Source organism: Bubalus kerabau, chromosome 13 (genome assembly GCF_029407905.1).
Source record: "Bubalus kerabau isolate K-KA32 ecotype Philippines breed swamp buffalo chromosome 13, PCC_UOA_SB_1v2, whole genome shotgun sequence".
Taxonomy (NCBI): domain Eukaryota; kingdom Metazoa; phylum Chordata; class Mammalia; order Artiodactyla; family Bovidae; genus Bubalus; species Bubalus kerabau.
The window spans coordinates 26,024,268-26,052,099 of record NC_073636.1 but is presented as its reverse complement, the minus strand read 5'-3'; the positions used below and the strand labels follow the sequence as shown (position 1 = coordinate 26,052,099).

The 27,832-nt window shown below is 42.3% G+C and overlaps 1 protein-coding gene across 1 annotated transcript in view; it reads left to right on the top strand.

Moving 5' to 3' along the window:
- The window catches only part of PRTFDC1 (phosphoribosyl transferase domain containing 1), a 103,671-nt gene that overhangs the window by 56,681 nt on the left and 19,158 nt on the right, over positions 1-27,832 (top strand). Inside the window, 1 exon segment of the mRNA XM_055545371.1 lies at positions 24,025-24,090. Within this exon segment, the coding sequence (XP_055401346.1) occupies positions 24,025-24,090 (66 nt within the window).

Here is a 27,832-nt window from a genome sequence, read left to right as displayed (position 1 = left end):
CAAAGGTCCATCTAGTCAAGGCTACGGTTTTTCCTGTGGTCATGTATGGATGTGAAAGTTGGACTGTGAAGAAAGCTGAGTGCTGAAGAATTGATGCTTTTGAACTGTGGTGTTGGAGAAGACTCTTGAGAGTTCCTTGGACTGCAAAGAGATCCAACCGGTCCATCCTAAAGGAGATCAGTCCTGGGTGTTCATTGGAAGGACTGATGTTGAAGCGGAAACTCCAATACTTTGGCCACCTGATGCGAAGAGTTGACTCATTGGAAAAGACCCTGATGCTGGGAGGGATTGGGGGCAGGAGGAGAAGGGGACGACAGAGGATGAGATGGCTGGATGGCATCACCGACTCGATGGACATGAGTTTGAGTGAACTCCAGGAGTTGGTGATGGACAGGGAGGCCTGGCGTGGTGTAATTCATGGGGTCACAAAGAGTTGGACACGACTGAGTGACTGAACTGAACTGAAGCAATGCATCATATGCATATGTTTACAGACTTTTCAGGCAGCCCACTATGATTGGATACTTAGATCTCTTAAAGTGTTCCTGCATTATAAATAAGGCTGTGATACACATCCTTATTCACAATGTATTGTGCCCATCTCTGATTGTTTCAGTAGGCTTGCTACTAAAACCATGTGTACTTTGAAAGCTTATTTTTTTCATTAGAATATAATTGCTTTACAGTGTTATGTTGGTTTCTGCTGTGCAACATCGTGAATCACCCATAAGTATACATATATCCCCACCCTCTTGAGCCTTCTTCCCACCCACCCTCTAGGTCATCTCCGATCTGAGAGCTGAGCTCCCTGTGCTGTACAGCAGCTTCCCACTTGCTCTCTTATTTTACACACAGTAGTGTATGTATCAGAGAAGGCAGTGGCACCCCATTTCAGTACTCTTGCCTGGAAAATCCCATGGACGGAGGAGCCTGGGAGGTAGTCCATGGGGTCGCGAAGAGTCGGACACGACTGAGCAACTTCACTTTCACTTTTCACTTTTATGCCTTGGGGAAGGAAATGGCAACCCACTCCAGTGTTCTTGCCTGGAGAATCCCAGGGACGGGGGAGCCTGGTGGGCTGTGTCTATGGGGTTGCACAGAGTCGGACACGACTGAAGCGACGCAGCAGCAGCAGCAGCAGTGTATGTGTGTGTGTCAGTGCTACTCTCTTGGTTGGTCTGCCGGTCACTTCCCCCCGCTGTGTCCACAAGTCCATTCTGCATGTCTCTGCCTCTATTCCTGCCCTGAAAATAGGTTCATCAGTACATTTTTTTGTTACTTGTTTTTCTCTTTCTGACTTCACTCTGTATGACAGGCTCTAGATTCATCCACATCGCTTCAGTTGATTCAATTTTGTTCCTTCTTATGGCTGAGTAATATTCCATTCACACTGGCCAGAATGGCCATCATCAAAAAAAAATCTACAAGCAATAAATGCTGGAGAGGGTGTGGAGAAAAGGAAATGCTCTTACACTGTTGGTGGAAATGTAAGTTGGTGCAACCACTACAACGAACAGCATGCTGCTGCTGCTAAGTCGCTTCAGTCGTGTCCAACTCTGTGCAACCCCATAGACGGCAGCCCACCAGGCTCCCCCGTCCCTGGGAATCTCCAGGCAAGAACACTGGAGTGGGTTGCCATTTCCTTCCCCAGTGTATGAAAGTGAAAAGTGAAAGTGAAGTCGCTCAGTCGTGTCCGACTCTTCACGACCCCATGGACTGCAGCCTAGAATATAGCCTGTGAAAAATGAACTCAAAAAGACATATGTGTGGCAGTGTTCACCACAACACTGCTAAACGATAGCCAGGACATGGAAGCAACCTAGAAGTCCAGGGACAAATGAATGAATAAAGAAAATGTGGTACTTTGAAAGCTTCTGATACATTATCGCCAGATTTCCCTGCCAAACAATTGCATTTATTATGTACTGTATCCCCAATAGTGGTTCAAGAAGTGTTGGGTTTTTTTTTCCCCCACACTGTCACCACCTCAGGATATCGTCATTCTATTTCTTTAATATGTTTCTCAATTATACAGGCAAAAAGTGCCAACTCATTGTTTTTTGTTTTTTGTTTTTTGTTTTTTTTTTATAGTTCTACCAGTTTATTGCTACCAACCCGTGACCCTCCACCCTCATGCACACATGCTCAGTCATGTAACCCCATGGACTGCAGCCAGCCAGGCTCCTCTGTCCATGGACTTTTCCAGGCAAGAATACTGGAGTGGGTTGCCATTTCCTTCTCCCCAACTCATTGTTTTCTTCAGTTTGCACTTCTTGGGAAAAACGCATCATTCTTACAAAGAAGCCCGGAATTTCCTTCACATTTTAGAGCGTCATCACCATCATCACTCCACTGGGCCTCTGTGGCCACCTCACTCACTCTATCAAAATGTTGACACAGTTTCCTGCCATCAGAGGGTTCTGTCAGAACATCACATTGACTGATTTTGATCCAAAATACTAACAACATCCTTCATTCTTAGGGACAGGGAAGAGAAAGCATCAAATACACATCCTGAGAGATGATAGCAGGTGGTAGGAGCATTTCTGCTTTCATTTGTCTGGATTTGTTTGGATGTAGTGACTGAAGAACAGGTAGGAAAGCCCTTTCATGGACAGGGAAACCGATCTTTCCCAAACCGTGGGCAGGGAAAGCTGAGCACTGAAGAATTGATGCTTTTGAACTGTGATACTGGAGAAGACTCTTGAGAGTCCTTGGACTGCAAGGAGATCAAACCAGTCTATCTTAAAGGAAATTAGTCCTGAATATTCATTGGAAGGACTGATGCTGAAGCTGAAGCTCCAATACTTTGGCCATCTGATGCAAAGAACTAGCTGATTGCAAAAGACCCTGATGCTGAGAAAGACTGAAGGCGGGAGGAGCAGGGGATGACAGAGGATGAGATGTTTGGATGGCATCACCAACTCAATGGACATGAGTTTGAGCAGGTTCCAGGAGTTGGTGATGGACAGGGAAGCCTGGCGTGCTGCAGTTCATGGGGTCACAAAGAGTCGGACACGACTGAGCGACTGAACTGAACTGACTGAAACCAACCTTAAGGAGACTTTCTTTGAGCCAGCTCTTGATTTTTTAATGCACCCACAATAGTTTCTCCTTCTGGTATGGAGTTGGAATGACCTTGGATTTCACAGAGGCGCAGTGCCTCTCATTGCAGACTGAATGACTCATGCTCTATCCTTCCTCTGTCTCCGTTCCAAACAGGGTGCGTTTGCTCTTGTCTTTTTCTCCCCTTCCATTAGAAACAGACTAAATCTGCCGTTACACTCTCAGAAGTTGAACTTAGTGAACTCTGGGATACTCATGAAGAGGCCTGAGTGGAGAAAGGCCAGGTCTCATAATTAAAGGCTTCGGGGAGCATCCTTTTGGGCACATGCCAGTGGCTTCTGGACCTTGTCCAGCCAGAGCCCCTTCTCTGCGTGTTGCGGTGTGAGTGTGACGTGGCCAGAGTGGATGCTTGAGACTTTTTTCTCTGTGACAGTGCAGAATACGAGAGAAGGGGGAAACACTATATTCATTTCATTTTTAGGTTAAGTTGATGTTTACTTTTAAATTCCATTGGTCTGAGAATTACTATATGAAAAAAATTTTAATAAAGTTTGTACTGTGCTGTGCTTAGTCATTCAGTTGTGTCCAACTCTTTGCAACCCCATGGACTGTAGTCTGCCAGGCTCCTCTGTCCATGGGTATTCTCCAGGCAAGAATACTGGAGTGGATTGCCATGTCCTCCTCCAAGGGATCTTCCCATCCGGTGACCGAACCCAGATCTCCCGCATTGCAGGCAGATTCTTTATTATCTGAGCCACCAGGGAAGTTTGTACTAATGTATCATTATTATTGATGTAATGGGTTAAAAAGATTGCATTGAATCATATTGATTTTCATTTTTATCAGTCTATTATATGCAGTATATATAGTGGATTGACCAAACAGTTTGTTTGGGGTTTTCCATAAGATGCTATAGAAGAAACTGAATGGACTTTTTTGCCAACTTAATATGTTAAATATTAAATACAGTTTCCATATTTAAATACAGATGTGTATGTATATATTTGGGTTTCCCTGGTAGCTCAGCCAGTAAAGAATACACCTTTAATGCAGGAGATCCCAGTTCGATTCCTAGGTCTGGAAGATCCACTGGAGAAAGGATAAGCTACCTGCCTTCAGTAATCTTGGGCTTCCCTGGTGGCTTAGACAGTAAAGAATCCACCTGCAGTGTGGGAGACCTGGGTTCGATCCCTGGGTTGGGAAGATCCCCTGGAGAAGGAAGTGGCAACCGACTCCAGTATTCTTGCCTGGAGCATCCCCATGGACAGAGGAGCCTGGCAGTCTACAGTCCATAGTGTTGCAAAGAGTCAGAAACGACTGAACGACTAAGCACAGAGGTATATATTTAGCCAGCTTCATCTTTACACCCCTGCTAGGTTTTAAGGCTTTCTTTCACTTGTTCTAGAACTGCATCTTTTCCCTAAGCTTATAGCAGGTCCCCTCATATATAGAAAACTACTTTGTGTATTTAAATAAGAAAAATTTAGAGATTTGCAGAATAAAGGAGAAAAGGTGCATGGATATAGAAACAGAGTATAGAATATACATTTCTAATTCAACCTTGGTGTAAGTCACATCTTCTCTGGGCCTCAGTTTTTGCATTATGTAAGGAGAGTTTTATCATTAGAAGAGGTAACACAAGTAAACGCCTCTCTTTACCTCAGACCTGTCTGGGGAGCCAGGCCCCGAGTCTTTCACAAGCCATCAGCTCTTTCCCTCCCTCTTCCTCCTCCTAAATTTTAGCGCAATTCCCCTCTAGCTCTTCACCTGCTAATAAGGCCAGTCCGTAGGGTTAATAACCACCATTGCTTCTTACTCAGTTGTCAGAATAAGTTTGAGCTTCAGAGGTTGGATTAACTTGCTCTGTGAGGCACATAAACCAGGAGCGGTTGAACTTGGAGTTGAACCTATGTTATCAAGCTCCAGAGCCATGAGCTTAAGCACTGAATTATGCCATCTCCAGCAGCCTGATGGTTCGCCAACTTTTTTTCAGCACTGAAACTTTTTAAGTGATATCTTCCATAAAACCTCAAAATTGGGGCTGCTCTGGGTCAGTGGGAACCGAGGTCTCAGCCGCTTGGCCTCATCTACAAAGTCAGGTGGGCCCCATGGTGCTGCCACAGAACTCTGAGTGGCCGGAAGTGCGAAAGAAACCACTACACTCTCATGACTACACGTGACCACGATGGATGGAGCGACACCCACCTTGCCTCCTCTCCAGAGTCTCTGGGTGAAGACCAAGCAGTCAGGGTCCGCAGAGGCAGAGGCCAGTGCGTGACTCACAGCTTGAGCAGCAGCGCCAACAGCCAGAGGGCCCGCAGAGCTGCCCTATTTTCATACTTCCTTTGAGAGCCACAGAAACATTATCAGGAGACAGGCGGCATCTGCACTTCCTCTGCCTTGATCCCGCCTCACATTTCCAGTAGATATGACAAGGGAGGCGCCCTCGGGCCTTCATTTTGGAGTACAGCTGCCAGTAGCATTGCCAAGGTGATTAATGGTCATTTGTATCTTTTTTTTTTTTTTTTGCCACATCTTGTGGCTTGCAGGATCCCTGACCAGAAATTGAACCCTGTCCCCAACAGCAAAAGCACCAAGCCCTAACCACTGGACCACCAGGAAATTCCCAAATTTGTATTATTTTCATGAGGTTCACCATAATGGTCAAGTGTAAGAACTCTGCCATGGGTGGACCTGGGTTCCCATTCTGGCCCTTCCAGTGAGTGGGCTAGGATCAGCTTTTTAATTAAGATGCCATTTTCTCATCTGAAAAATGAGATAAAGGGACTTCCCTGGGGGCCCAGTGGTTAAGACTTCACGCTTCTGATGCAGGGAGTGAGGGTGCAACCCCTGGTTGGGGAACTAAGATGCCACGTGCCCTACAGACAATAAATACATTTTTTAAAAAAAGAAAGAAAATGAGATAAAGCAAGTAAAACCCAGCACAGCATCTACCACAATAAAGGTTAGCTATTAATAATATTGTAAGTTAACAAGAGATATGTTTCTAGTTATATGAAAAGTCAGTGTTTTAAAAAACTTTATTAATACATATATAATTTTTAAGAGATGGACCCATGAAAACTTTTTTTTTTTTTTTAGTTTGGATACTTCCCTTCTGAACTGCATTTGAATATCTTTTAATGATTTCCACAGTAAGTCTAGTTAATATCCATTACCACATATAGTTACAAAACTTTTTTCTTCTTATGAGAACTTTTAAGATCTACTCTCTTAGCATGATGTAAGATACAGCCTGTTGACTGTAGTTAATAATACCAATTATAACAGTATTGTGTATTTCAGAGTTGCATTTGAATTTTAAGTGAGTTTTCTCTCATTGTGTAATATAGGTAGTACTACTTCCATTTCATGGCACTTCAGTTAGAGGTGCCCTTAGAAACACAGATGTTATATGATCAGAGTTTGGGAGATTTTTATTATCTATTGATTAGCTAAATCCCAGGGTTTTAAGAGAATTTGGAAACTTCTTCCAGTTATTCTCAACCAAATAAAAAACAGTTTTATAAAAGTCAAACATCCTGTGTGGCAGGTTTGGGAATCATGAATACATCCTTCATATCTCACCATGTTAACAGTGGTAGCAACGTCTACTTTTAGGTCTTTAATGCTTCAGAAATAGCTAAAGCTTTACTAGAATCTGAATTGTCAGTTTTTTAGTGAAGAAGAATATGGTTTTCATTGCCACTTGCCTCCTGAAATACCTCAGTCCCTTTCTACTGCGGACGAGTGTATTTATAGTACCCACAATTTGTTATTACATTTCAGCTGCTGAGTTAGATGTGCTGGAAGGGTATGTGAGCACAAAACCACGGCTACACTACCTAATTGGCCCTGGCGGCACTCATCATCAGATAAGTGGGAGAAGAAGAGAATCTATTTTGACTGTAAGGGTAAAAATCATAGTGTGAGAGCCAATCTGAGCAGATGAGGATCAGGGGTGAGCATGCAGAAGAAACAGATGGTGGTGAGTAAAGGGAAGCAGGAGGCCAGGAGTTTTACATAAGAAGTGTGACCTAATCAGAACCCTGGCAACTTGAATGTGATTTAAAAGCACATCTGAAAGAAGTTTGCTTTACTGGTCTCTGTGGTAGAAATGGAGTGAGAGCCCTTGGAGCAAGTTTCTAGAACTTTTGGCCACAGTAGAGTGTAAATTATGTAACATTAATCAAATCTGTTTATTGATATTTTTTAAACTGAGTTTTTAGTTTTGAGTTTAAAATTTTCAAACGTTGTTGTTCAGCCACCAAGTTGGGTCTGACTCTTTTTGACCCCATGGACTGTAGTACACCAGGCTTACCATCTCCTGGAGTTTGCCCAAGTTCATGCCCATTGAATTGAATGCCATCCAACCATCTCATCCTCTGTTGCCCTGTTCTCCTTTTGCCTTCAATCTTTCCCAGCATCAGAGTCTTTTCCAGTGAGGTGGCTGTTCGCATCAAGTGGCCAGAGTATTGGAGCTTCAGCTTCACCATCAGTCCTTCCAGTGAATATTCTGGGTTAATTTATACTTCGGCCAGATATGAAGTTCTCTTTGAAAATGGCCAGTCCACAAGCATTGTTAGAGGCACATGTGGTCACAGCACGCTTAGCACGGGAGCCTATATAAACATCCACTCACCCACTTATTCACTTGCCAGTGTGAGGCATTTCTGTTTTCTAGTGCACAGCACCCTGCTGCCCACTTGGTACCTGTTGGTGGACATAGAAGTTCTCAGTTTGGGGCTATTGCAAGTACAGCTGTTACGAACATCTGTAACAGATCTTTGTATGGAGATAAGCTTTCTTTTCTCTTGGTAAATACCTAATGGTGAATAAATACCTGGACTTTGTAGTAGATGCATATTTAATTTTCTTAGAAACTGCTCAGCTGTTTCCCAGAATGGCTGCACCTTCTTATATTCCCCGCAGTGTGAGTTCCACTTGCTCTACATCCTCACCAGCATTTGGTATGGTTGTTAATTTCAGCTATTCAAAGGAATAAAACCATCTTATTGTATTTTAACTTGTATTTCTTTAATGAATGGTGATGTTATATATTTCTCTTTCCTTTTACTTTTAACCAATTTGTTCCTGAACATGCAAAGTTGGTGTCTGAAGGCAGCATATATCCAAATACCATCATACTAATCTGTAACTGTTCTGTAAGTCTGACATTATTCCAAAATTAAAAGTTTATGTTTTAAAAAAGAGTTATACTAAGAAAAAAATATTTTATGTTTACTCATGTAGTCACCATTTCCTGTGCTGTTCATTTCTTCATGAAGATCCACACTCCCTTCTCATATCATTTTCCTCTTCTCTGAAGTTCTTCCTTTAATGTTTTCTATAGTACAGCTCTGCTGGTGATGAATTATTTCAGCTTTTGTTTGTCTGAAACCATCTCTATGTCACCCTCAGTTTTTGAATGATAGTTTTTCGGAATATAGAATTCTAGGTTGACAGTCTTTTTTCAGTAATTTAAATGTATACTTCCATTATTTCCTTGTTGTTGTTCAGTCGCTAAGTTGTGTCTGACTCTTTGTGACCCATGGACTTCAGCACACCAGGCTTTCCTGTGCTTCACTATCTCCCAGAGTTTGTTCAAACTCATGTCCATTGAGTCAGTTAGTTCCTTACTTGATGAGTTTCTAATCAGAAGTATATCATCATTATTTTTATGCTTTGGTGTATTTTTCTTTATGTTGCTTGTACTTGGATTTCATTGAGCTTCTGAGGTTTGTGGATTTATACTTCTCGTCAAACATGGAAGTTTTTCAGTCATTATTTCTACTAATTGTCTTTTCTCCACTCTTCAGTTTCAGGTACTCTAATTACACATCTATTCGGTAATGTCTTAAAATTGGCCGACAGCTAATTAATGATCTTTTTACTTTTTATTAAGTTCTTTTTTCTCTGTTCCATTTTGGATACTCTCTATTGCTGCCATCAAGTTCACTAATCCTTTCTTCTGCAATGTCCCGTCTGCCATTAACTCCTTTTCATTGTATGACTTCTCTGTTGCTGCATGACATATTACTACAAATTTAACAGATTAAAACAACACATGAGCATACCTCATTTTACTCTGTTTCACTTTATTTAGTTTCATGTATTTTTTTCATACATAGTTTCATACCATTTTTTTGCAAGTTGAAGTTTATATCATGCCATTTTCAAGCAAGTCTGTTGTCGCCATTTTCCCAAGAGCATTTGCTCCCTTGTGTCTGTGTCACATTTTGATAATTCTCACAGTATTTAAAGCTTTTTTTATATTATTATACTTGTTATGATGATCTGTGATCTTTGATGTTACTATTGTAATTGTATTGAGGCACCATGAATCATGCCCATGTAAGATGGCAAAATTAATCAGTTGTTGAAATGACAACAAAGGATTTAGACTATCCCATAAAATTAGCTGATAAAGGAGCAGCAAGCGTTTGAGAGGATTGTCTCCAATTTTGAAAGAAGTTCTCATTCTACTGTGGGTAAAATGCTACCAATCAACATTGCATGCCCCAGAGAAATTGTTCTTGAAGGAGAGTCAAGCAATGCAGCAAACGTCATTGTTGTCTTATTTGAAGAAGTTGCCACAGCCACCTCAGCCTTCAGGAAATATCACCCCAATCCATCAACATTACAATAAAACCCTCTACCAGCAAAGAGATTCAACTCACTGAAGGCTCAGATGATGGCTAACATATTTTAGCAATGAAGTCTTTTTTATTGCTGTTGTTAAAAGTATCAATTCATTGTTTCAGTGTTAGTTACTCAGTCATGTCTGTCTCTGCAACCCCATAGACTGTAGCCTACCAGGCTTTTCTGTCCATGGAATTCTCTAGGCAAGAATTCTGGAGTGGGGAGCCATTCGCTCCTCCAGGGGATCTTCCCAATGCAGGAATTGAACCCAGGTCTTCTGCACTGCAGGTAGATTCTTTACCATCTGAGCCACTAGAGAAGCCCTACAAGTATCAATAGTTGTTTCTTTAATTCACTCATTCATTCCTTTTTGGCTGCACCGGGTCTTCATTGCTCCGTGTGGACTTTCTCTCCTGTCAGTGAGTGGGGGCTACTCTCTAGATGCAGTGTCAAGGCTTCTCATCGTGGTGGCTTCTCATTGCAGAGCGTGAGCGGGCTTCAGTGGTTGCAGCTTGAGGGCTCAGTAGTTGGAGCTCACAGGTTTAGTTGCCCTATGACATGTGGTATCCTCCTGGACCAGGGATGAAACCCGTGTCCCCTGCATTGACATGCAGATTCTCAACCATTGGACCACCAACAAAGTATTTTTAAATTAAGAAACATACATTTTTTAGGTATAATGGTATTGCACACTTCTCAGACTACATATAGTGCAAACACAACTTTTATATGCACTGGGAAACCAAAAAGTCTGTGTGACTTGCAAGAGGGTAAATATGGTCTTTGTTAACAAGTCACAGAGACTTATCCAAAGTATAATGAAATTTTGAAACTACCACAATAATAAAAATCATTGCCTTAACATTTTTTAAATTAAAAAGCAAGGTGTATGAGAAAATAGTTTCACGAGCTCCATTATGTTAAAGACATTGTGACTTCCACTGCAAATGAATTTGGTGTAGGCAGAGGAAGATTACCTAAATGCCAAATGAGTACCAGAAATTTCCAAAACTATATGCCATTTTCTGTGTAGCTTTGACCTTTGGCATTACCAGTTGGTAAATACAAAATTGGATCCATTTATGAGAGGGCCCAAAGTGCATTGAATTGGGGTTGGACATTTCCCCTCTAGCCAGTCAAAAAAGTATTCTTCAGTTATTTCTGAGGGTCCCCAAATGGGTCCTCACGTGTGTCTATAGATCAGTCTGTCAGCCACAGTTAGCATAGCGCATCTGTGTCCTCCCTGGCCAGCCCCCACTCCATCTGCCTGAGAAGCCTCTTGCTAGCATCATTAAGGAAGCCTTCCCTAATGGGCTTTATTATGAGAGAGCCAGCCCTCCGGCTCTCCAGGCTGGACCAGGTTTCTCACAGAGGCAGGGGCTCCAGGCAATTCTGAGCATACCATGCTTCAGACCTATCACCCCTGTAAAGAAAGCAGTTCAATCCTCCAACATTGGGGCTCAAATGTAAACCAGCGAGCCAGACAGGGAACAGAGACCACATCACACTCCAGCCTCCTCTTCTCTCCCCACCATGTCTGCGTCAGTCAAACTTCCTCTGTTCCGCCCCTGACAAAACAAAGGCCCTTGTGCTCATCAGGCAAAGACAGCAAATATTTGATGCGGCAGAGGGGGAGAAGAGTAGGTATTTCATGCGTTAGCAGTATCTGGATGCAAAAACCACATAACCCAGGTGCCCTGTTCCATAGTTGCTGGAGCTCATTAGCCCACGTCATGTGGACATCGTGACCTTCAGGACATAGAGGTCATCGGGTCTGAAGCCTCAGTTGAATGTCTCATTGAGTTGCTCTTGGATCATCCAGAAAAAGCTGAGGGCGAAAGCCACCCTCCCGGAGTGATCTGGCATTCTCCTTAGCAGTCTAGAATAAGGTACCCTCCTGGAAGGCACGACCTCTCCTGCATCAGGCACAGCTGTGGACTTCTTCCTCCTCCCACTCCTCCTCCAGGCTTCCGCTGACAGATCGGTCCAGCAGAGTCTCATTTCCTTTGGTGTCCTGGACCTTCCTTTCCACTGCGATTATACAAACATTTATTAGAGAATAATTTATTCCTCAGGCCCATTAATGGAGTCCAGATTCCATTTGTCTTATATGGACAGACAGATGTGCAGTGTTTTGTGCTACTTTTCGATGAGCAATGCTGTTTACACAGAATTTTCCCAAGACCACCCAACTCAGTTTGCATGTCATCTTCAGCTACTTCCAAACCCTGGCTTCCAGAGGAAAAGAAAAAATTTAATAACTCAGCGCCCCACCCAGTTTTGAAGACATGACTTCATACTGAAGGAATCTGCAAGCCTGCACTGCCAATCAACATGCCTACATCAAATAAACCATCTCTTATTCTGAAGAAGGGAAGGTGGCTCTAGAAGCATTCTGCTCTCTGACCTCCTCACATGGCTCATGGCTCATTTAGGTACCTGGAGCAGTTGGAAGCCAAGACCATAAATCTAAAAAATAATAATAGTAGATGAAACACTTAATAGTTGGACCTTCCCAAGTCTTCCATTTTCTGTAGGTTTCACATAAATTGCCTTTCCCCTCAGCTCTGGATTATATCTCAAGATACTGCTAATGATTTTTTACACATAGAAAGTTTGCTGGATTTTTATGGTGTTTGCATAAATTGGCTTTTTTTTTTTTGCTCACTCCATGAACTCTGACACAGGTAAGGTGGTTGGTAGTCTCTGTGTTTTTGAGATAAGTAAATGAGAAATCAGGTGAGTTTGCCAAGGTGTCCCAGTGAGTAATCCATAAAGGCAATCATTCTGGTTGATCATAATCATTTATTTTCTTTTGAACAATCATGTTTAATCTGGAACCATTTCCTATTTTTAAATTTGGTTGTGTTGAGTTTCATAGACATGCCATTACATTATAGATGGATATGAAATATATTATGTTACTTCATTATTTACCAAGATGTAAGGATACATCAGTGCCTTTTATTTGTAAGCCCTGTCTGAATTTTAGCCAGCGATTTGTACAGGAAATGTGAACCAGGAAGCAATATTCTGGGTTTCTTCTGTAAACACTGATGAATTTTAGTCATATGAATGACTGGGAATGTTACTCACATAAAGTACAGTAGAACTTGACAGAGTGGAAAAAATGACTGGAATAAAGGTTAAGATCCCTGTCCTTTCCTTATTTAGATAATAAAAGAGGAAAATCCAATTCAGTACATATTTATCAGTGGCTTACAGTGGGTGAGGTATTTTACATATGACTTTTTTTTTAACTTTTGGCTGCACGGAGTCTTTGTTTCAGCGCATGGGCTGAGTTTCCCTGCAGCGTTTAGGATCTTAGGTCCAGGGTCAGACCCCAATCCCCTGCATTGAAAAGTGGATTCTTAACCACTGGCCACCAGTGGTTAAGAAATCCTTACACATGACGACATTTAATTTAAACCTCACAACCATCCAAACGGGTAGGTGTTATTGTCCTATTTTATAGAAGAGAGGACCAACATCAGGGGGCTAAAGAAGGGGGCAAGGTGGGGTCATGTTCCTTTCTGCATACAAAGCCCCACTGGGTGTTAAGGAGCCTGTAAAGATGAAAGGGATAGAGTCCCTCTCAGCGTGCTTTCAAAATAGCAGAAGTGAACAGATGCACAGCCGGTGAGCAGAGAGGTGCCAGTTACGGAGAAAGAAGCAAGCACTGCCTAAATGGTGCTGAAGGCCAGGGAAGCCCATCAGAAGGACCAGTTGATTCTGGCTGTTGGTGGGGGTCTGGGGGTTGAAGAGGGTCAGGTGCTGACCTGTCATGAGCGTAGACTTTAATTTGTATATCTATATTTTTTACAAGCAGAGATGTGGCAGAAAGACATTCTGGGTGGAGGAAGCATCAGTAAGACACAGTGATGACTCAATCAGCAGGTTGGTATGGGCAGAGCACAGACCCAGGCAAGTGTGTCCCCTCAGGGCCTGCTCCATCCTTGTCGCCCAGAAGCTTGTTGGAAATGCAGACTGTCAGGTCCCATTGCAGAGGAGATCACAGTCTGCACAGATGAGTCATGTGCAGAAGGGGTAAAGGGTCAAGTCACACGGAAAGGTAGCTTCTGATCAGACCCAAGAGAGAAGTATAGGACTTATGGATTAGATGGAGCAAGACAGAGGGTCAGTCCTGCTCTGTCTTCAGCTCCATCACTTTTCAGCTATGGGACCTTTGGCGAAGTTTGTTGTTATTGTTGTTGAGTCACTAAGTCGACTCTTTGTGACCTCATGGACTGTAACCCGCCAGGCTCCTACGTCCGTGGGATTTCCCAGGCAAGAATACTGGAGTGGGTTGCCCTTTCCTTCTCCAGGGGATCTTCCTGACCCAAGGATCAAACCCATGACTCCTGCATTGGCAGGCAGATTCTTTACCACTGAGCCACCTGGGAAGCTCTCGGCAAAGTTATTAAAAAATTTTTTTAAGTTACCTGTTGCCTCAAGATTGTTTTAAATGGACTTTATTTTTTTAGAGCAATTTCAGGTTCACATCAAAATCTAGGAGAAAGGACAAAGAATTCCTATATACCCACTGCCCTCACACACCCTCAGCCTGCCCCATTATCAACATCTCCGACCAGATTGGTAACCTGTGTTACAGCTGATGAACCTACATTGATTCATCATCACCCAAAGTCCATAGTTTACAGTAGGGTTCATTCTTGGTGTTGTACACTCCAATGGGTTTAGATAAATGTATAATAATATGTATCCATCACCATGGTGTCATAGAGTATTCTCACAACCCTAAAAATCACTTTAAAAATGTGCCCCATCTTTTCATCTCTTCCTCCCCCAAATTCCGGGTAACTACTGATTTTTTTACTGTCTTCATAGTTTTGCCTTTTCCAGAAAGTCATATAGTTGGAATCATATAATATGTACCCTTGTCAGATTGGCTTCTTTTACTTAGTAATATGCATTTAAGCTTCCTTTCATGGCTTGACAGCTCATTTCATTTTAGTGCTGAATAATATTCCATTGTCTGAACGTATCACAGTCTGTTTATACCTTCACCCACTGAAAGGTATCTCGGTTGTTTCCAAGTCTAGCAGTTGTGAATAAAACTGCTTTAAATATCTAAGTACAAGTTTTCCTTAAGTATTTTTTCAGTTTTAATATTTTTTATAGAAGTATAGTTGATTTACATTGTTGTGTTAATTTCTGCTGTACAGCAGAGTGATTCAGTTACACATATATACATTCTTGTTTTAAATTTCTTTTCCATTATGATTTATCATAGGATATTGACTGTAGTTCTCTGTGCTATACAGTAGGTCCTTGTTGTTTATCCATTCGGTATATAAAAGCTTATATCTGCAAACCTAAACCTTCTACTCCATCCCTCCTCCAACCCCCTCGCCCTTGGCAGCCACCAGTCTATTTGCTCTGTCCATGATTCTACTTCTGTTTCAATAGGTTCATTTGTGTTGTAGTTTAGATTCTACATGTAAGTGATATATATTTGTCTTTCTCTGTCTGACTTACTTCACTTAATATGGTAATCTCTAGTCGAATCCATGTTGCTGCAAATGGCATTTTTACTTTTTTATGGCTGAGTAGTATTCCAGTGGAGAAGAAAATGGCAACCCACTCCAGTGTTCTTGCCTGGAGAATCCCAGGGACGGGGGAGCCTGGTGGGCTGCCGTCTATGGGGTCGCACAGAGTCAGACACGACTGAAGCAACTTAGCAGCAGTAGCAGCAGCAGTATTCCAGTGTGTGTGTGTGTGTGTGTGTGTGTGTGTGTGTGTACATATCATGTCTTATTTATTCATTCATCTATCGATGGCCATTTAGGTTGTTTCCATGTCTTGGCTATTGTGAATAGTGCTGCTATTAACATTGGGTTTTGGTCTCTTGTTGGATTAGAGTTTTGTCTGAATATATGCCCAGGAGTGGGATTGCTGGATCATATGCTAATTCTATTTTTTGTTTCCTGAGGAACCTCTATACTGCTTCACAGTGGCTAGGGTGTGAATTTTGGTATGAACCCAAGTGTTCAACTCTGTGGGTAAATAACAAGGAGCATGATTGCTGGATCACGTCTTACAGGATTTTGTTTGGACTCATGTAAGCAGTGGCCTTAGCATTATAGTGCCTAGCATTCAGTAAATGGTTCTCAAAGTCAGACTTGTCCCTTGTATGTATGGGGTTCAGGGCAAGAGAACAAATGGAGATTCACCTATCATATACCTAAATAGTTAAGGTTTTGAAACTTTATAGATTTGTCCATGGCCAGGCTCATGTTTCCAGCCAGATCACCTGAACTGGAAGCCGTAGGAGCTGTGCTCGTCTGGGCAGTGGACAAGCCTGGGCAGAGCCAAGTGCCTTCTGGGCAGGGCGGGGCACCAGCTGGGCCCAGCACCTGGGTGGTGACCAAGCCTGCCTGAACCCCGCATGGGACTGGCAAGGTTAAGCTCTCCAGGGGGTTGGGGCAGCTAGATTCTTCATGCCTCTCTTTGCTAACTCAGATGCCTCCAAAGACCCTATCCCTGAGCACAGAGGGAACACAGTTATCCGGGGACTCCAGTCTCTGAGGCACCTGCTTTGGGTGATTTAGGGCAGCCAACTTGAAAACAGACCAACCCCTCCTTGTCTGGTTTCCCAAGGTAGGCCACTGCCACCTTCCCTACAACAACTTAATTTGACCCTGCAAGGGTCGGGGGTGAGGCACAAAGCCCAGTTCAGCACACATTTCCCTGTTGCATAATTCCCATTAGCTCAAAGTGCCCCAGAGTTTCCCCCAAAACTGCCTTTTAAGACCAAAAAGAAAACAAATGTCTTTGTGTTTTGGTATTTGTGATGTGCAAGACTTCTCTTGCCTGACTCTAAGGATGGCCCTGCCCAACACAATGACAAAATGAGACTCCTTTCTATAGGCATGGGCAACTGCAAAAATATTTTGAGCTGAGAGGTCACACAAGGAAGCAGAACCTTGTGGTCCCAGAGTACAACCAGGTGGGAACAAAGGTGGATTCGGTCTAATGCCAGAAAGCAGTGTGTGTTCTGGAGGTCTGCTCAGCTGAGGGTGTCCTAGCAGCCCTCGCCCTCCATCCTTTGTGTTTACCATCCCAGCCCCTGGTGATCTTAAAATGGGTCTATAAGAGCTGCTTTAAGATTTCTTTAGTGTTAAACAACAATTTCCATTTGAATTCTTTTATTTAGAATTATAGTTATAAATCTGCCTTGGGTTATCTAGGGGGAAAAAACTGTGTGGTGAAAATGACCTTTCAAGAGATAGTTAGGACTTCCCTGGTGGTCCAGTGCCTAAGAATCCACCCTGCAATGCAGGGAATGCTGGTTTGATTCCTAGTGGGGGAACTAAGATCCTACATGCTGAGGATCAACTAAGTCCATGCTCTGCAACTAAAGAGTCCTCCTGCCTCAAGGGAAGAGCCACATGACACAGTGAAGATCTTGGGTGCAGCAACTAAGACCTAATGCAACCAAATAAATAAATATTAAAAAAAAAAAAAAAGAAAGAAATGAAGTTTATAAGAAAAAAAGAAAGAAAAAAAGTTACCACTGGGATATGGTCATCCATATTTGAACACATAGATTTTACTGAAGTCCTTTGGGGTCGCTGACATGTGTCAAGGGCTCAATTTGTTTTTTCCTACTGATCCATAATTTAAAAACGTAATTTAAACCAAAGCAACAAATCCATACCAGGTTTCAAAACAGAAGGATATCCTGCTTCAAGGTTTCAGAGTCCATGTAAAGCAATGTCACTGAATCTGTTTTTAAACTTAGTTTCCTCCTTTCTGGGGTCTTTGATAACTAAATTGAAGTAAAGGTCCATTTTTCTCCTTTTCCCTCCCTTTTTCCTTTTTCTTGGTGACCCTTATTCCTACCAGCCTATAGCTTCTTCTTATTATTGTGGTCGCTTCTTCTGTCCCAAAATTGCTTTATTTCTCATAAAGAAAAGAGCCTTTCTCTGTTGGGTAGGGATTACTCTTAGCTAACCAGTACCTCTCTTGGAGAATGGGTGGCATGGAATACCAGTCACAATAGAGCAATAAATCATTGTCATTAAACAGAAAGCTGTTTTGTCCTCGAATAAAGTCTTCAACCGTGCTTGCAAAAGCTACACACCAAATTTAGAAAATGCAAAATGTATGTGTCCCTTCAACTGAGCTAAATTGTACATGCTGATATATACATATTTTTTTTCTTGGTTAAATGCTAGTTTGCCTTTAAAATACATCCTTTACTCATCATGAATGACTGATCTTAATAATTCCTGATGCATCTTAATAATTCCTGTTTTATTTTTCATGTTCAGAATTCACATGAATTTTTGCATTTATATTTTTTTCAAAGTACTGAGAAGGCTCTTTGGATACCAGTGTAATAGAATAGTAGTAATAAGAGTAAATAAACAGTTTCTTTACTGGTGGGAATCACTCAGACATCACAGAGGAAGGTCTGTATTCTTTCAGTCTTAGCATTTTCCAGGTTGCTCAAGTCAACTTCCTTTGTGTCCACTTTCAATCGAACTTTACAGATATTTTCTCACGTGTTTGTTTATCTGTCGTTTTTATTTTTTCTCTGTCTCCACTGGGCAGTAAGCTCCTTCCAGTTCCTAGACAGCTGGAAGAAGAACTTAGAGCAAGGGAAGCCAAGTGCTGCCTGAGAACACTTAGTACTGTAATGTGGGTAGTGGAAGAGGTATTAAAAATACAGCGAACACATGTATGCAGATACTTCAGTGTAGCTCAACAAACACTGGATGCCACAGTGTGTCTGCCACAGGGGGTGTAATTAGGATGAAAATCAGGCTGTTTGTGCTCAAGTGTTCACGCCACTGGCAGTTGCTGCATTCTCAGAAAATTCTAGTTGGATGTGACCTGTTGACATTTAGAGAGTGTTATCAGACACAGATCAAGTTCACAGACTCCAGGAAAGCTTCCTAGAAGAGATCACGTGTGAACTGAGTCTTGAGGAAAGAGTAAGAATTACTGCCAGGAGCAGCCACAAGCTAAGACATGGAGGAAGAAGTACATCGTGTGCTGGGGACGCCTAGGATCTCATGCGGCACGGTGATGCGTGATGACGGGTCATGAGTAAGTTGTCACTAATCATGCTTATCAATATTTGCAAATATTGAGTTCTCCTGTAAATTGGTATGAAATCTTAGTCAAGGTTCTGTCGTTGACAAGTAGTGTAAATCTATTTTAAATTACCTTAAGCGAAGATGGTGAATCAAAGGGAAGAATTGAAGCAGCTCACGATCCCCAAGCAAAAATGCAGCCAGGGTTGGGAAAATTATCAGGAGCCCGGCCATCCAGTCTCCTGTTCTACAGATTGTCGCCTGCCATCTTGTGAAGCAATTTCAAGGTTAACTCTTTGCTCTGCTGACTGTAAACGGCGCCTACAAAGAATAGATGAGAGGTGATAAGGGCAAAAGAGGGTCCAAGCATGATTTCCAGGTGGCTTCTGTCCATCGGGAGAAAGATGAAAACAGCAGAGTGGACTGATGTGGGTAATTATACCCACAAAATGGTCCACTCTAAAGATTCAGACACCACCACTTGGGAGCTGGGGGATCACTGAGAAACCCTGAAGGAACATACAGTGGAGCTTGTTTTTAACCAAGACTGTAGCCCTGATGCACAGTTGCCACAGGACAGGAGTCCTCCTTAACCACATGCCTCATGGGTGGCCGTCAGCCTCAGAAACCTTAACCCCAGAGCACAAGACATTCATGTATCAATGATGGACTCAGTGAACTGTGCAAAGAATCATCACGAGGTCCAAGTTGAGAAACTTGGGTAGACATGCAAGTTTCTTAGACTACAAATAGATGATGATCCTGGGGTAAGCCAAGGCTTTAGGAATTGCTTCTTGTTATGCACCAGGTATTCCGTGCTCAATTCATATTAATTCATTTACTCCTCCCAATAATCCTAGGAGGTAGGAACTATTAACATTGATTGACACTCTCTTTTTATAGATGAGGACACTAGAGTACTGAAAGGTTAAGTCGCTTCCTTGAGGTTGGACAGCTCATAGAAGGTGGGGCTGGGACTGGAACCCAGGCAGTCTGGTCCCCAAGGGCATGTAGGGACCCCCCAGCTGCCTGTTTACCAGTCACCATGTTTTCCTTTTTCACAGCTCATCCACATATTGTAAGAATGAGATTCTAAACAAAAATGACCTCAGAAACAAATGGATATTTAAATGAGCAAGAACCAAAAAGATGGCAAGTCTGTTTAAAAGGAAGCAAAAATATTGACATAGGAGTTTTCAAACTTTTTGGTTCCCACCATCTTACCTTGAGGGAAGATTCCCTGGAGGAGGGTATGGCAACTCAATCTAGTATTCTTGCCTGGAGAATCCCATGGACAGAGGAGCCTGGGGGGCTACAGTCCATGGGATCACACAGAGTTGGACATGATTGAAGTAACTTGGCACATCTTACCTTGAACCCAGTTAATACAACAGAGATAAGTGGAGTTTCTCTGGGTGAAGCAAAGGGCAGACATACAAGCCACTGCCCTGTGACCTCCACTTTGACCCTAGGTGGCTTAAAGGACTCAGGGACCGAGTTAAGGGTCATGTCCTATATCCACCACTGGTTGAAAAGGAAACACTGGAACTGATTCATCTCTCCTTGTTATCTGACTTTGTACCACATGTTAAGAGTTTTTGAAAAATTTTTCAACCCTGCAACATTTTCATAAGAAGCTCTCCACTTTGATCATTAAAACTTCTTATAATGAACTGTTTGTGTTTTTTAAAAACTATTTCCTTACTTATTTTGTTATTTTTGGCTGTGCTGGGTCTTTGTTGCTGCACGTGGGCTTTCTGTAGTCGAGGTGAGCAAGGGCTACTTTTGAGTTGCGGTGTGCAGGCTTCTCGCTGTCGTGGCTTCTCTTGTTGCAAAGAGCGGGCTCTAGAGCCCAGGCTCAGTAGTTTTGATACACGGGCTTATTTGCCCAGCAACATGTGGAATCTCCCCAGAGGAGGGATCGAACGTGTGTCCCCTGCATTGACGGCAGATTCTCAACCACTGATCATCAGGGAAGTGCTATAATGAACTGTTTTGGTTGGGGGTTTGCCTTTATTTGATATAGTGCTGTTGACCTTACTGAGCACAGGAGAATAGCTGAGAGGAAGGATGAGGCTGAAAAGAAGAGGGAAAAAAGCAAAGTTAAGGCATCTGTGGCGGTTGAGAATGTAGAGAAAGTCTGTGCATGTATGGATTCTGAAGCAAGTCTCTCTGACTTTGGAAATGAGTGGCTGAGAGAGTGATTCTTTTGTTTATTTGTTTTCTTTACTCGTCGCCTTCCCGTTCCTCAAAAGGAATTCAGGATATTATTCTTACTTGGCTATGTTTTTTCCTGAACATTATCTAAACAGTCCAAATTCTCTTTTGTGCCAGCAGTCACTATATATGCTGAGCTCTTTTTTGTACCTGGAGACCAGGTCACCAAAACTAGTAATTTCCAATATGTTTCTTTCTGAGGGTGCCTGGACTAAATGTTGAAGACTTCCTTTGCTCTTTATTCATTTGTTTTAATGTTTTTAATTGGAGTATAATTGCTTTACAATGTTGTATTAGTTTCTCCTGTACAACAGCGTGAATCAGCTATATGTATACATATATCCCTTCCCTCTTGAGCCTCCCTCCCACCCTTCTTTTGCCATTTAAATAAATCCACACAACCGTTACCAGCATTTCTGCCAAGATGTGTATTTCTCCTAGCCATTTCAGCTTATATATTTTACTTCCTTTGTACAACCAGGACCCAGTTCTTCTCCGTGGTACTCTCAAAGGTACACTGTTATTTCTACCTTCTAGGAATGGTGTGGGGGATGGGGCTTGTTAACACAAGAATAATGCCAAGCCAGACAATCCTAGAACTGAACTGGTTTCCCTCACTTACTAGTAGTGCCTTTTTTGGGCAAGCTACTCAGACTCTTACTGCCTCCAGTTCCTCATTTGTAAACTGGGGATTAAATAATACCTATCCTGAGCTCTAGCTCTATTCTGAACCTTAGCAAAATAGATAAATTCATTCATATACAAACTTCTAGCCTACAGAAAAAAGACAAAGACCCACCCAACTCATGAGGCTTGTATAACTTGCTTTAAAAATCCACAGAGGTAGCAAAGGAAAGGAAAGTACAGGTCAGTCTTACTTATGAAGATCAGATGAACAAGCCCAAGTAAAATATCTTCAAATCAAAATCAATGATGTTGAAAAAAAGAAAGGAAACACCAATCCTAGGAATATCGGGATGTCTGTGAACCGCCGTGCAGAGTGAGTGCATCAGTGACCCTGATTAAAGGGCTTCTCTGCGTCTATGTACTGTGCTCTGTTACTTGATGATTGCTTCTCAGGTTAATGCTGGGCTTGTTCGTGTGACTTGCTTTGCTAATGGGACAGTAGAAACTTGACTCAAGCAGAGGTGTTTAAAAAAAAAAAAAAAAAAAAAAGCCAAAACGGCAAAAGATTAGTGGATTCTGGATAGTCTTTGATTTTCTCCTTTGGCTATCAGTTCCCATAAGAAGAAGATCACTGGTTTTTTCTAACTGATGGGGCACTTTCAGACATTTCAAGCACTGTCACCGCGCCTCTGCAGTTAGGAATAAATGCTTTCAAACTGGAAGTAAGAACATTTTAAGGTCATTTTTTTTTTCCTCTTGAGCAGTAAGGTGAAAAACAAAATGCTGCTTCATTGGTAAAACTATTATATTGGTTGATTGGCTTTTTTCTTTTTTCCTTTCTGATGACCAGCGCTGTGACAATGTACTTCTAGGTCTAGACCCTGAATTGCAAGTGACAGAATCCAATTCAAACTAACCCAAGAAAATTCCTTTAGGGGAATGAACTCCCTCCCCAAAAGAGGCAGGGCCTTCTTGCCAGAATAAGGGAGAAAAGCACTGAACTGGCCAAAGCAACAGCAGTAACTTCCAGAAGATACTTCCTGGCTCAGCACATCGTATGTCTATCCCCTCTCTTGGTGTCTTCTCACTTAGGTTATCATTCGGATGAAGGGGCTGCAATGTCGCCGCAGTCTTGCTTGATCATGAAACCATTTGCATGTAGGACGTCCCCTTCAGTTCCTCTAATGCATCTTTACAAGGAAACCAGAAGGTAAGCTGCTTGCCTTCTGTTACCTGTTCTGCCCCCATGTTATTCTATTGTGATATTTACTAAGAAACAACCCATATTTTATTGTGTGTGTGTGTGTGTGTGAGGTTTAATTGAGGCAGAATGATGTCCCGTATATAAATACTGTGAAAAGGAATGCTTATAATCTCTAATAGGACTTAAGTGAAAAGTCTTTTTTTAAACTGAAGTATAGTTGATTGACAATGTTGTGTTAGTTTCTGGTGTACAGCAAAGTGATTCAGCTATATGTATACATATACGTGTGTGTGTTAGTTGCTCAGTTGTGTCTGACTCATTGTGACCCACAGACTGTAACCTGCCAGGCTCCTCTGTCCAGGATTCTCCAGCCAAGAATACTGGAGTGGGTAGGCATTCCCTTTTCCAGGGGATCTTCCCAACCCAGGAATCAAGCCCAGGTCTCCTGCATTGCAGGCAGGTTCTTTTACCATCTGAGCCACAAGGGAAGCCTATATATATATATGAAATATTCTTTTTCAGAGTCTTTTCCATTATAGGTTATTACAAGGTACTGTGAAAAGTCTTCTAAACGGGATTCTAGTCTCATATTCCTGAATTCCAGAAAGTTCCTGAGGCTTTATCATCCTTGTGTCATGATCTAAGTGTAATAGTTGTTGATCTGTAGCCTTTTAGAATTGCCCTTGATACAGATAAGGGATTGGACCCACATTGGTAGTGAGGAGAGGGGGTCTCTAACCTCTGTGGGAACCACAGTCTAATTGTTCCCCATTGCAGGGCTGTAACTGGGGCTGTTGGCACAGCTGACAAACGCTAGGCCCCCTCCCCAGCTCCCCCCGCCGTAGCCCTAACCACCCCAGGGAAGTCCGGGAGCATGACTGTCTTCTCCAATTCCATCTGCCTCAGAATAGGCTCGGGCACCTTCCATGGTTTTATTTTGTTCCAAAATTAGATTTGCTTGTCCTCTCCCCACTCCCTCCATCCCCTCTCCACACAGGCTCGGCTATCAGCCATTAGGATGCTTTGTCTCAAACACGGTGGCAGGAGACTGGCTCTTGGTAACCATAGGCAACCATGAATCAGGACCAGCTATTTGTGCTATATTTGCAAGGCACAATCCAGCTCCTGGCTGGGTAGATGGGGAAACATGCTGTATACAGCTTTTATTGTATAGTAAAATATTATCTCCCCCTTTCCATTTAGAATGACCAGTCCATGGACGAGATGCAGATCATTGGAGGCGATGATCTTTGGACTCTGGCTGGAAAGGTTTGTTTATGTGACTGCTTTGTGCCCACTGAGGCCTGGGTGTTGCAGGGAAAACAGTAACCTCCATTTCAGGTCAGCGCTGCAGTCCATTTCAGACACTCTCCTGGGTTTGCTAATTCATGCAAATGAATGTGTGGATCCTTTTAATGATTCCTCCTTTTATAAAACACTCCTTTTATAATGCTTCCAAGGCCTGACTCAGACAAATCTTTCGTCTGCAAGCTTCCTTCCAATCTTATTTCAGACAACCTCACATTACAACCCCCCCTTAGCACTCCTTCTTCTCTTTCCCATTTTTTTTTTTTTTCCTGCTCACACTTTCAGGTACCTCCTGAAAGGGAATTCTTTTCCTTTATTTGTCTGATTTTCACCCTTCATCTCCTCCTGGGCACCAAAGCACTTTAGTAAGACATTTAAACATGTTTGTTGAAGTGTTTAAAATTTAGGCAGGGAATTAAAAAAAAGAATATCTAAAGACTTTTTCATTTTTCAACACTTTGCCTCCCCCCGCCCCCGTGCTGTCCCCCATTAAAAAAATGTATCCCATGAGATTTTGAGGCAGGCACCTCCGATATTAACTTGGAGATCCAAATCTGCCAAAGCTTAGTAATTACATGAAAAACTCTGGATTCTGACAGAAATCCATGCATTGGGAAGGAAGAGTGTTTCATCAAGCAGATGGTCTGTGCAAGTGTGACCTGAAACGCGAGTTTTGCCATGAATGAAAGCAACACAGAATTTGTTTTTCTTCAGCTCTGCTGACATTATCTTGTATTCATTATCCCTGAGCAACTTAAGCTTTCTAAGTGAAACGAAGCAGTCTGTTACACAAGCTTAATCTCGTATCTGCAGTTGTTACTGGTTTGCAGTGCCCACCTGGGGAAGGGATAGTAGCCATATTTAATAAAAATGTGTATAATAACAATAGGAACATTGAAGAGCCACAAGGACTAACTGCAGAACAGCTTCCTTCCTCTCCTCAGAAGATAGCTTAGCATCTGAGTGTTAAATTGCTACCTAGTAGTAAACTGCGTCCTACAGAAACTGGAATTCATTCGTTGGTGTTAATGTATGTATCACGAGGCCACCATTTGATGTTACTACATCACTGTATAATCCTGGAAAGATTAAAAAAAAATCAAAGCTATTTCCAGAAATTCATAACTTTTAACAACCCTGGGGTTGTCTTTAAATGATGTCATTGTAGTACTTTGTTGTATGACATTGCCTTGGAAGTTTATCACGTAGGAGAAATGGTGTGCCTTGTGCATTTACCATGGAATCTGTCAAAGTGGCAGCTCTAAGAAGCCCAGAGGAATGCCAAAAAAAAAAAAAAAATTGCACAGAAAAAGTGCAGTGTTTCTCTCCTGCCTTCTAAAATCATCTTGTATTTTGTTTGAAAGTCATTTTTCCTCTTATGTGAGCACTGGATAGTCCCTTCCTTTAGGAGGTAGAGAGAGGATAATGGTTCTAATTTTTTCAAGAAAGAGAGACTTGAGAAGATATTGAAGAAAGGGGAGTTTCTTCCTGGGGGTGAAATGAGCAAGAAGTGGTGATAAGGCTGTGCCTCAGTTTCCCCTTCTGCAATTACTGCAAAGACCATCCCCTCATGAGAAAATAGACATCGTGGAAGTTCAGGTTAGGAGAAACAGCAAACCAGCCAAACAGTAAGTCTGAGCAGAGGTTGGCTTCAGTTTTTTGCTAGCACGACAAATGATTCGTCCAGGTCACCAGGTAATATTACGTGGTATCTTTCCAGTCGCTGTGTGTGCAGAGATATATGCATTCAAATTCATGTCAAGTAGAACCCCCTGGGCTTCTTGAGTAAATATTTCTGAGATGTATCAACATCGATTAGCCAGGTTCTCAACTGTCATGACAGCTTAGGATTCTGCAGTTTAGGGTTCCTAGGCTCACATCAGAAGTCAATGTTTAATGAACCAGTATAGACCACACTCTGTTCTCTCAAATACATCTTGAATCTGTCCATGTCTCTCTATCTCCATGGTAACATTCCAAGTCTAGACCTTGCTACTCAAAGTGTGTTCTAGGGCAGGTGTCAGATAAACTTTCCAGGTCGGGGCAGGTAGTAAATATTTTTTCAGTTTTGTGGCCCATACAGTCTTCTGCTGCAGCTATTTCACCTTGCCATCATAGCACAAAAGCGGCTATTTGCAATAGATGAAGTGCAAACAAATGGACATGGCTGTGTTTCAATAAAATTTTATTTACAAGAAACAAGCGGCAGGCCAGATTTGGCCAATCAGCCATAGTTTGCTGACCTTTGGTCTAGGAACCAGCAAGGTCGGCAACTCCTGGAGACTTATTGAAAATGCAGTACCTCAGATCCCACCCCAGATTTGCTGAATTAAGTCTTCGTGTTAACAAGGTGCCCTGATGATTCTATGCACATTAAAGTTTGAGAAGACTGGTCTCTAAGGCGAGACAACCTCTATCCCTTTTCTGGGCAGCATGAGCCATGCCTAACTAGTCTCCCTGAACTTCTGCCTTCACTTAACTCTTGTTAAGATGCTCAGTTTTGTCCGACTCTCTGCAACCCCATGGACCAGGCTTCCTTGTCCTTCGCCATTTCCCGGAACTTGCTCAAACTCATGTCCATTGAGTCAGTGATGCCGTCCAACCATCTCATTCTCTGTCGTCCTCTTCTTCTGCCTTCAGTCTTTCCCAGCATCAGGGTCTTTTCAAATGAGTTTGCTCTTTGCATCAGGTGGCCAAAATATTAGAGCTTCAGCTTCAGCATCAGTCCTTCCAATGAACATTCAGGATTGATTTCCTTTAGTATTGACTGGTTTGATTTCCTTGCAGTCCATGGCACTCTCAAGAGTCTTTTCCAACACCACAGTTCAAAAGCATCAACTTAACTGTTGCCACCTCTCAAACCAGTCTCCAAGAAGCAAAGGGATTTTCTTAAAATACAAATTGGATCCCATCACTTGCCTACTGAAAACCTTTCAGCAGCCTGTCAATTAGGGTTGTCAGACTTAGTTTAAAAAAAAAAAAACAAGATGCCAAGTTAAATTTGAATTTCAAATAAACAATGAATAAATTTTCAGTATAAGTATGTCCCATGCAGTATTTGGAACACACTTGGACTAAAATGTTGTTCTTTATCTGAAATTCAAATGTATCTGGATGTCCTATATTGTGCCTGGCAACCCAGTGCTCTGAGATTATAATCCAAACTCTTTATCACAGCCTAGAAGACCCCGATGATCTGGCCCTGTCTCCTTCCCGACGTCATGGCACACCGTTCACCACCTCCTCTCTGGCCATCACCACACCGGCTAAGCTCCTTCCTGCCGAGACCCTGGACAAGCTGTGACCTCTGCCTGGAATTCACTTTCCTCCCATCCTTCAGATTTCAGCCTAAAGACTTTTGTGTCAGAGAGAGGCCTTCCCTGAGTCTCTAAAATGAGCACAAACTCCTCCCCTCTAAGCCCCTGTCCCCCTATTCTCCATTAGCCTCTGTATCAGCACCCTCTTTCCACTGAAGCCCTTTCCATAATTTCTGATGTTTATTTGGGGCTTATTTTTCATTTGCCTATTTCCCCACCAGGATGTGAAAGGAGTGGAGGAGTGAAAAAAAAAATTCACTTAACTTTCCTTCTCCTTAAAAGAATAAAGGCTTTAATATAGCTTGCCCTCCCTACCCCTTCTTTAGCTTTTCAGAAATAGGCTGTCCATTAGAAGTTTGAGAGAACTATAAAAACAAATTTCAAGA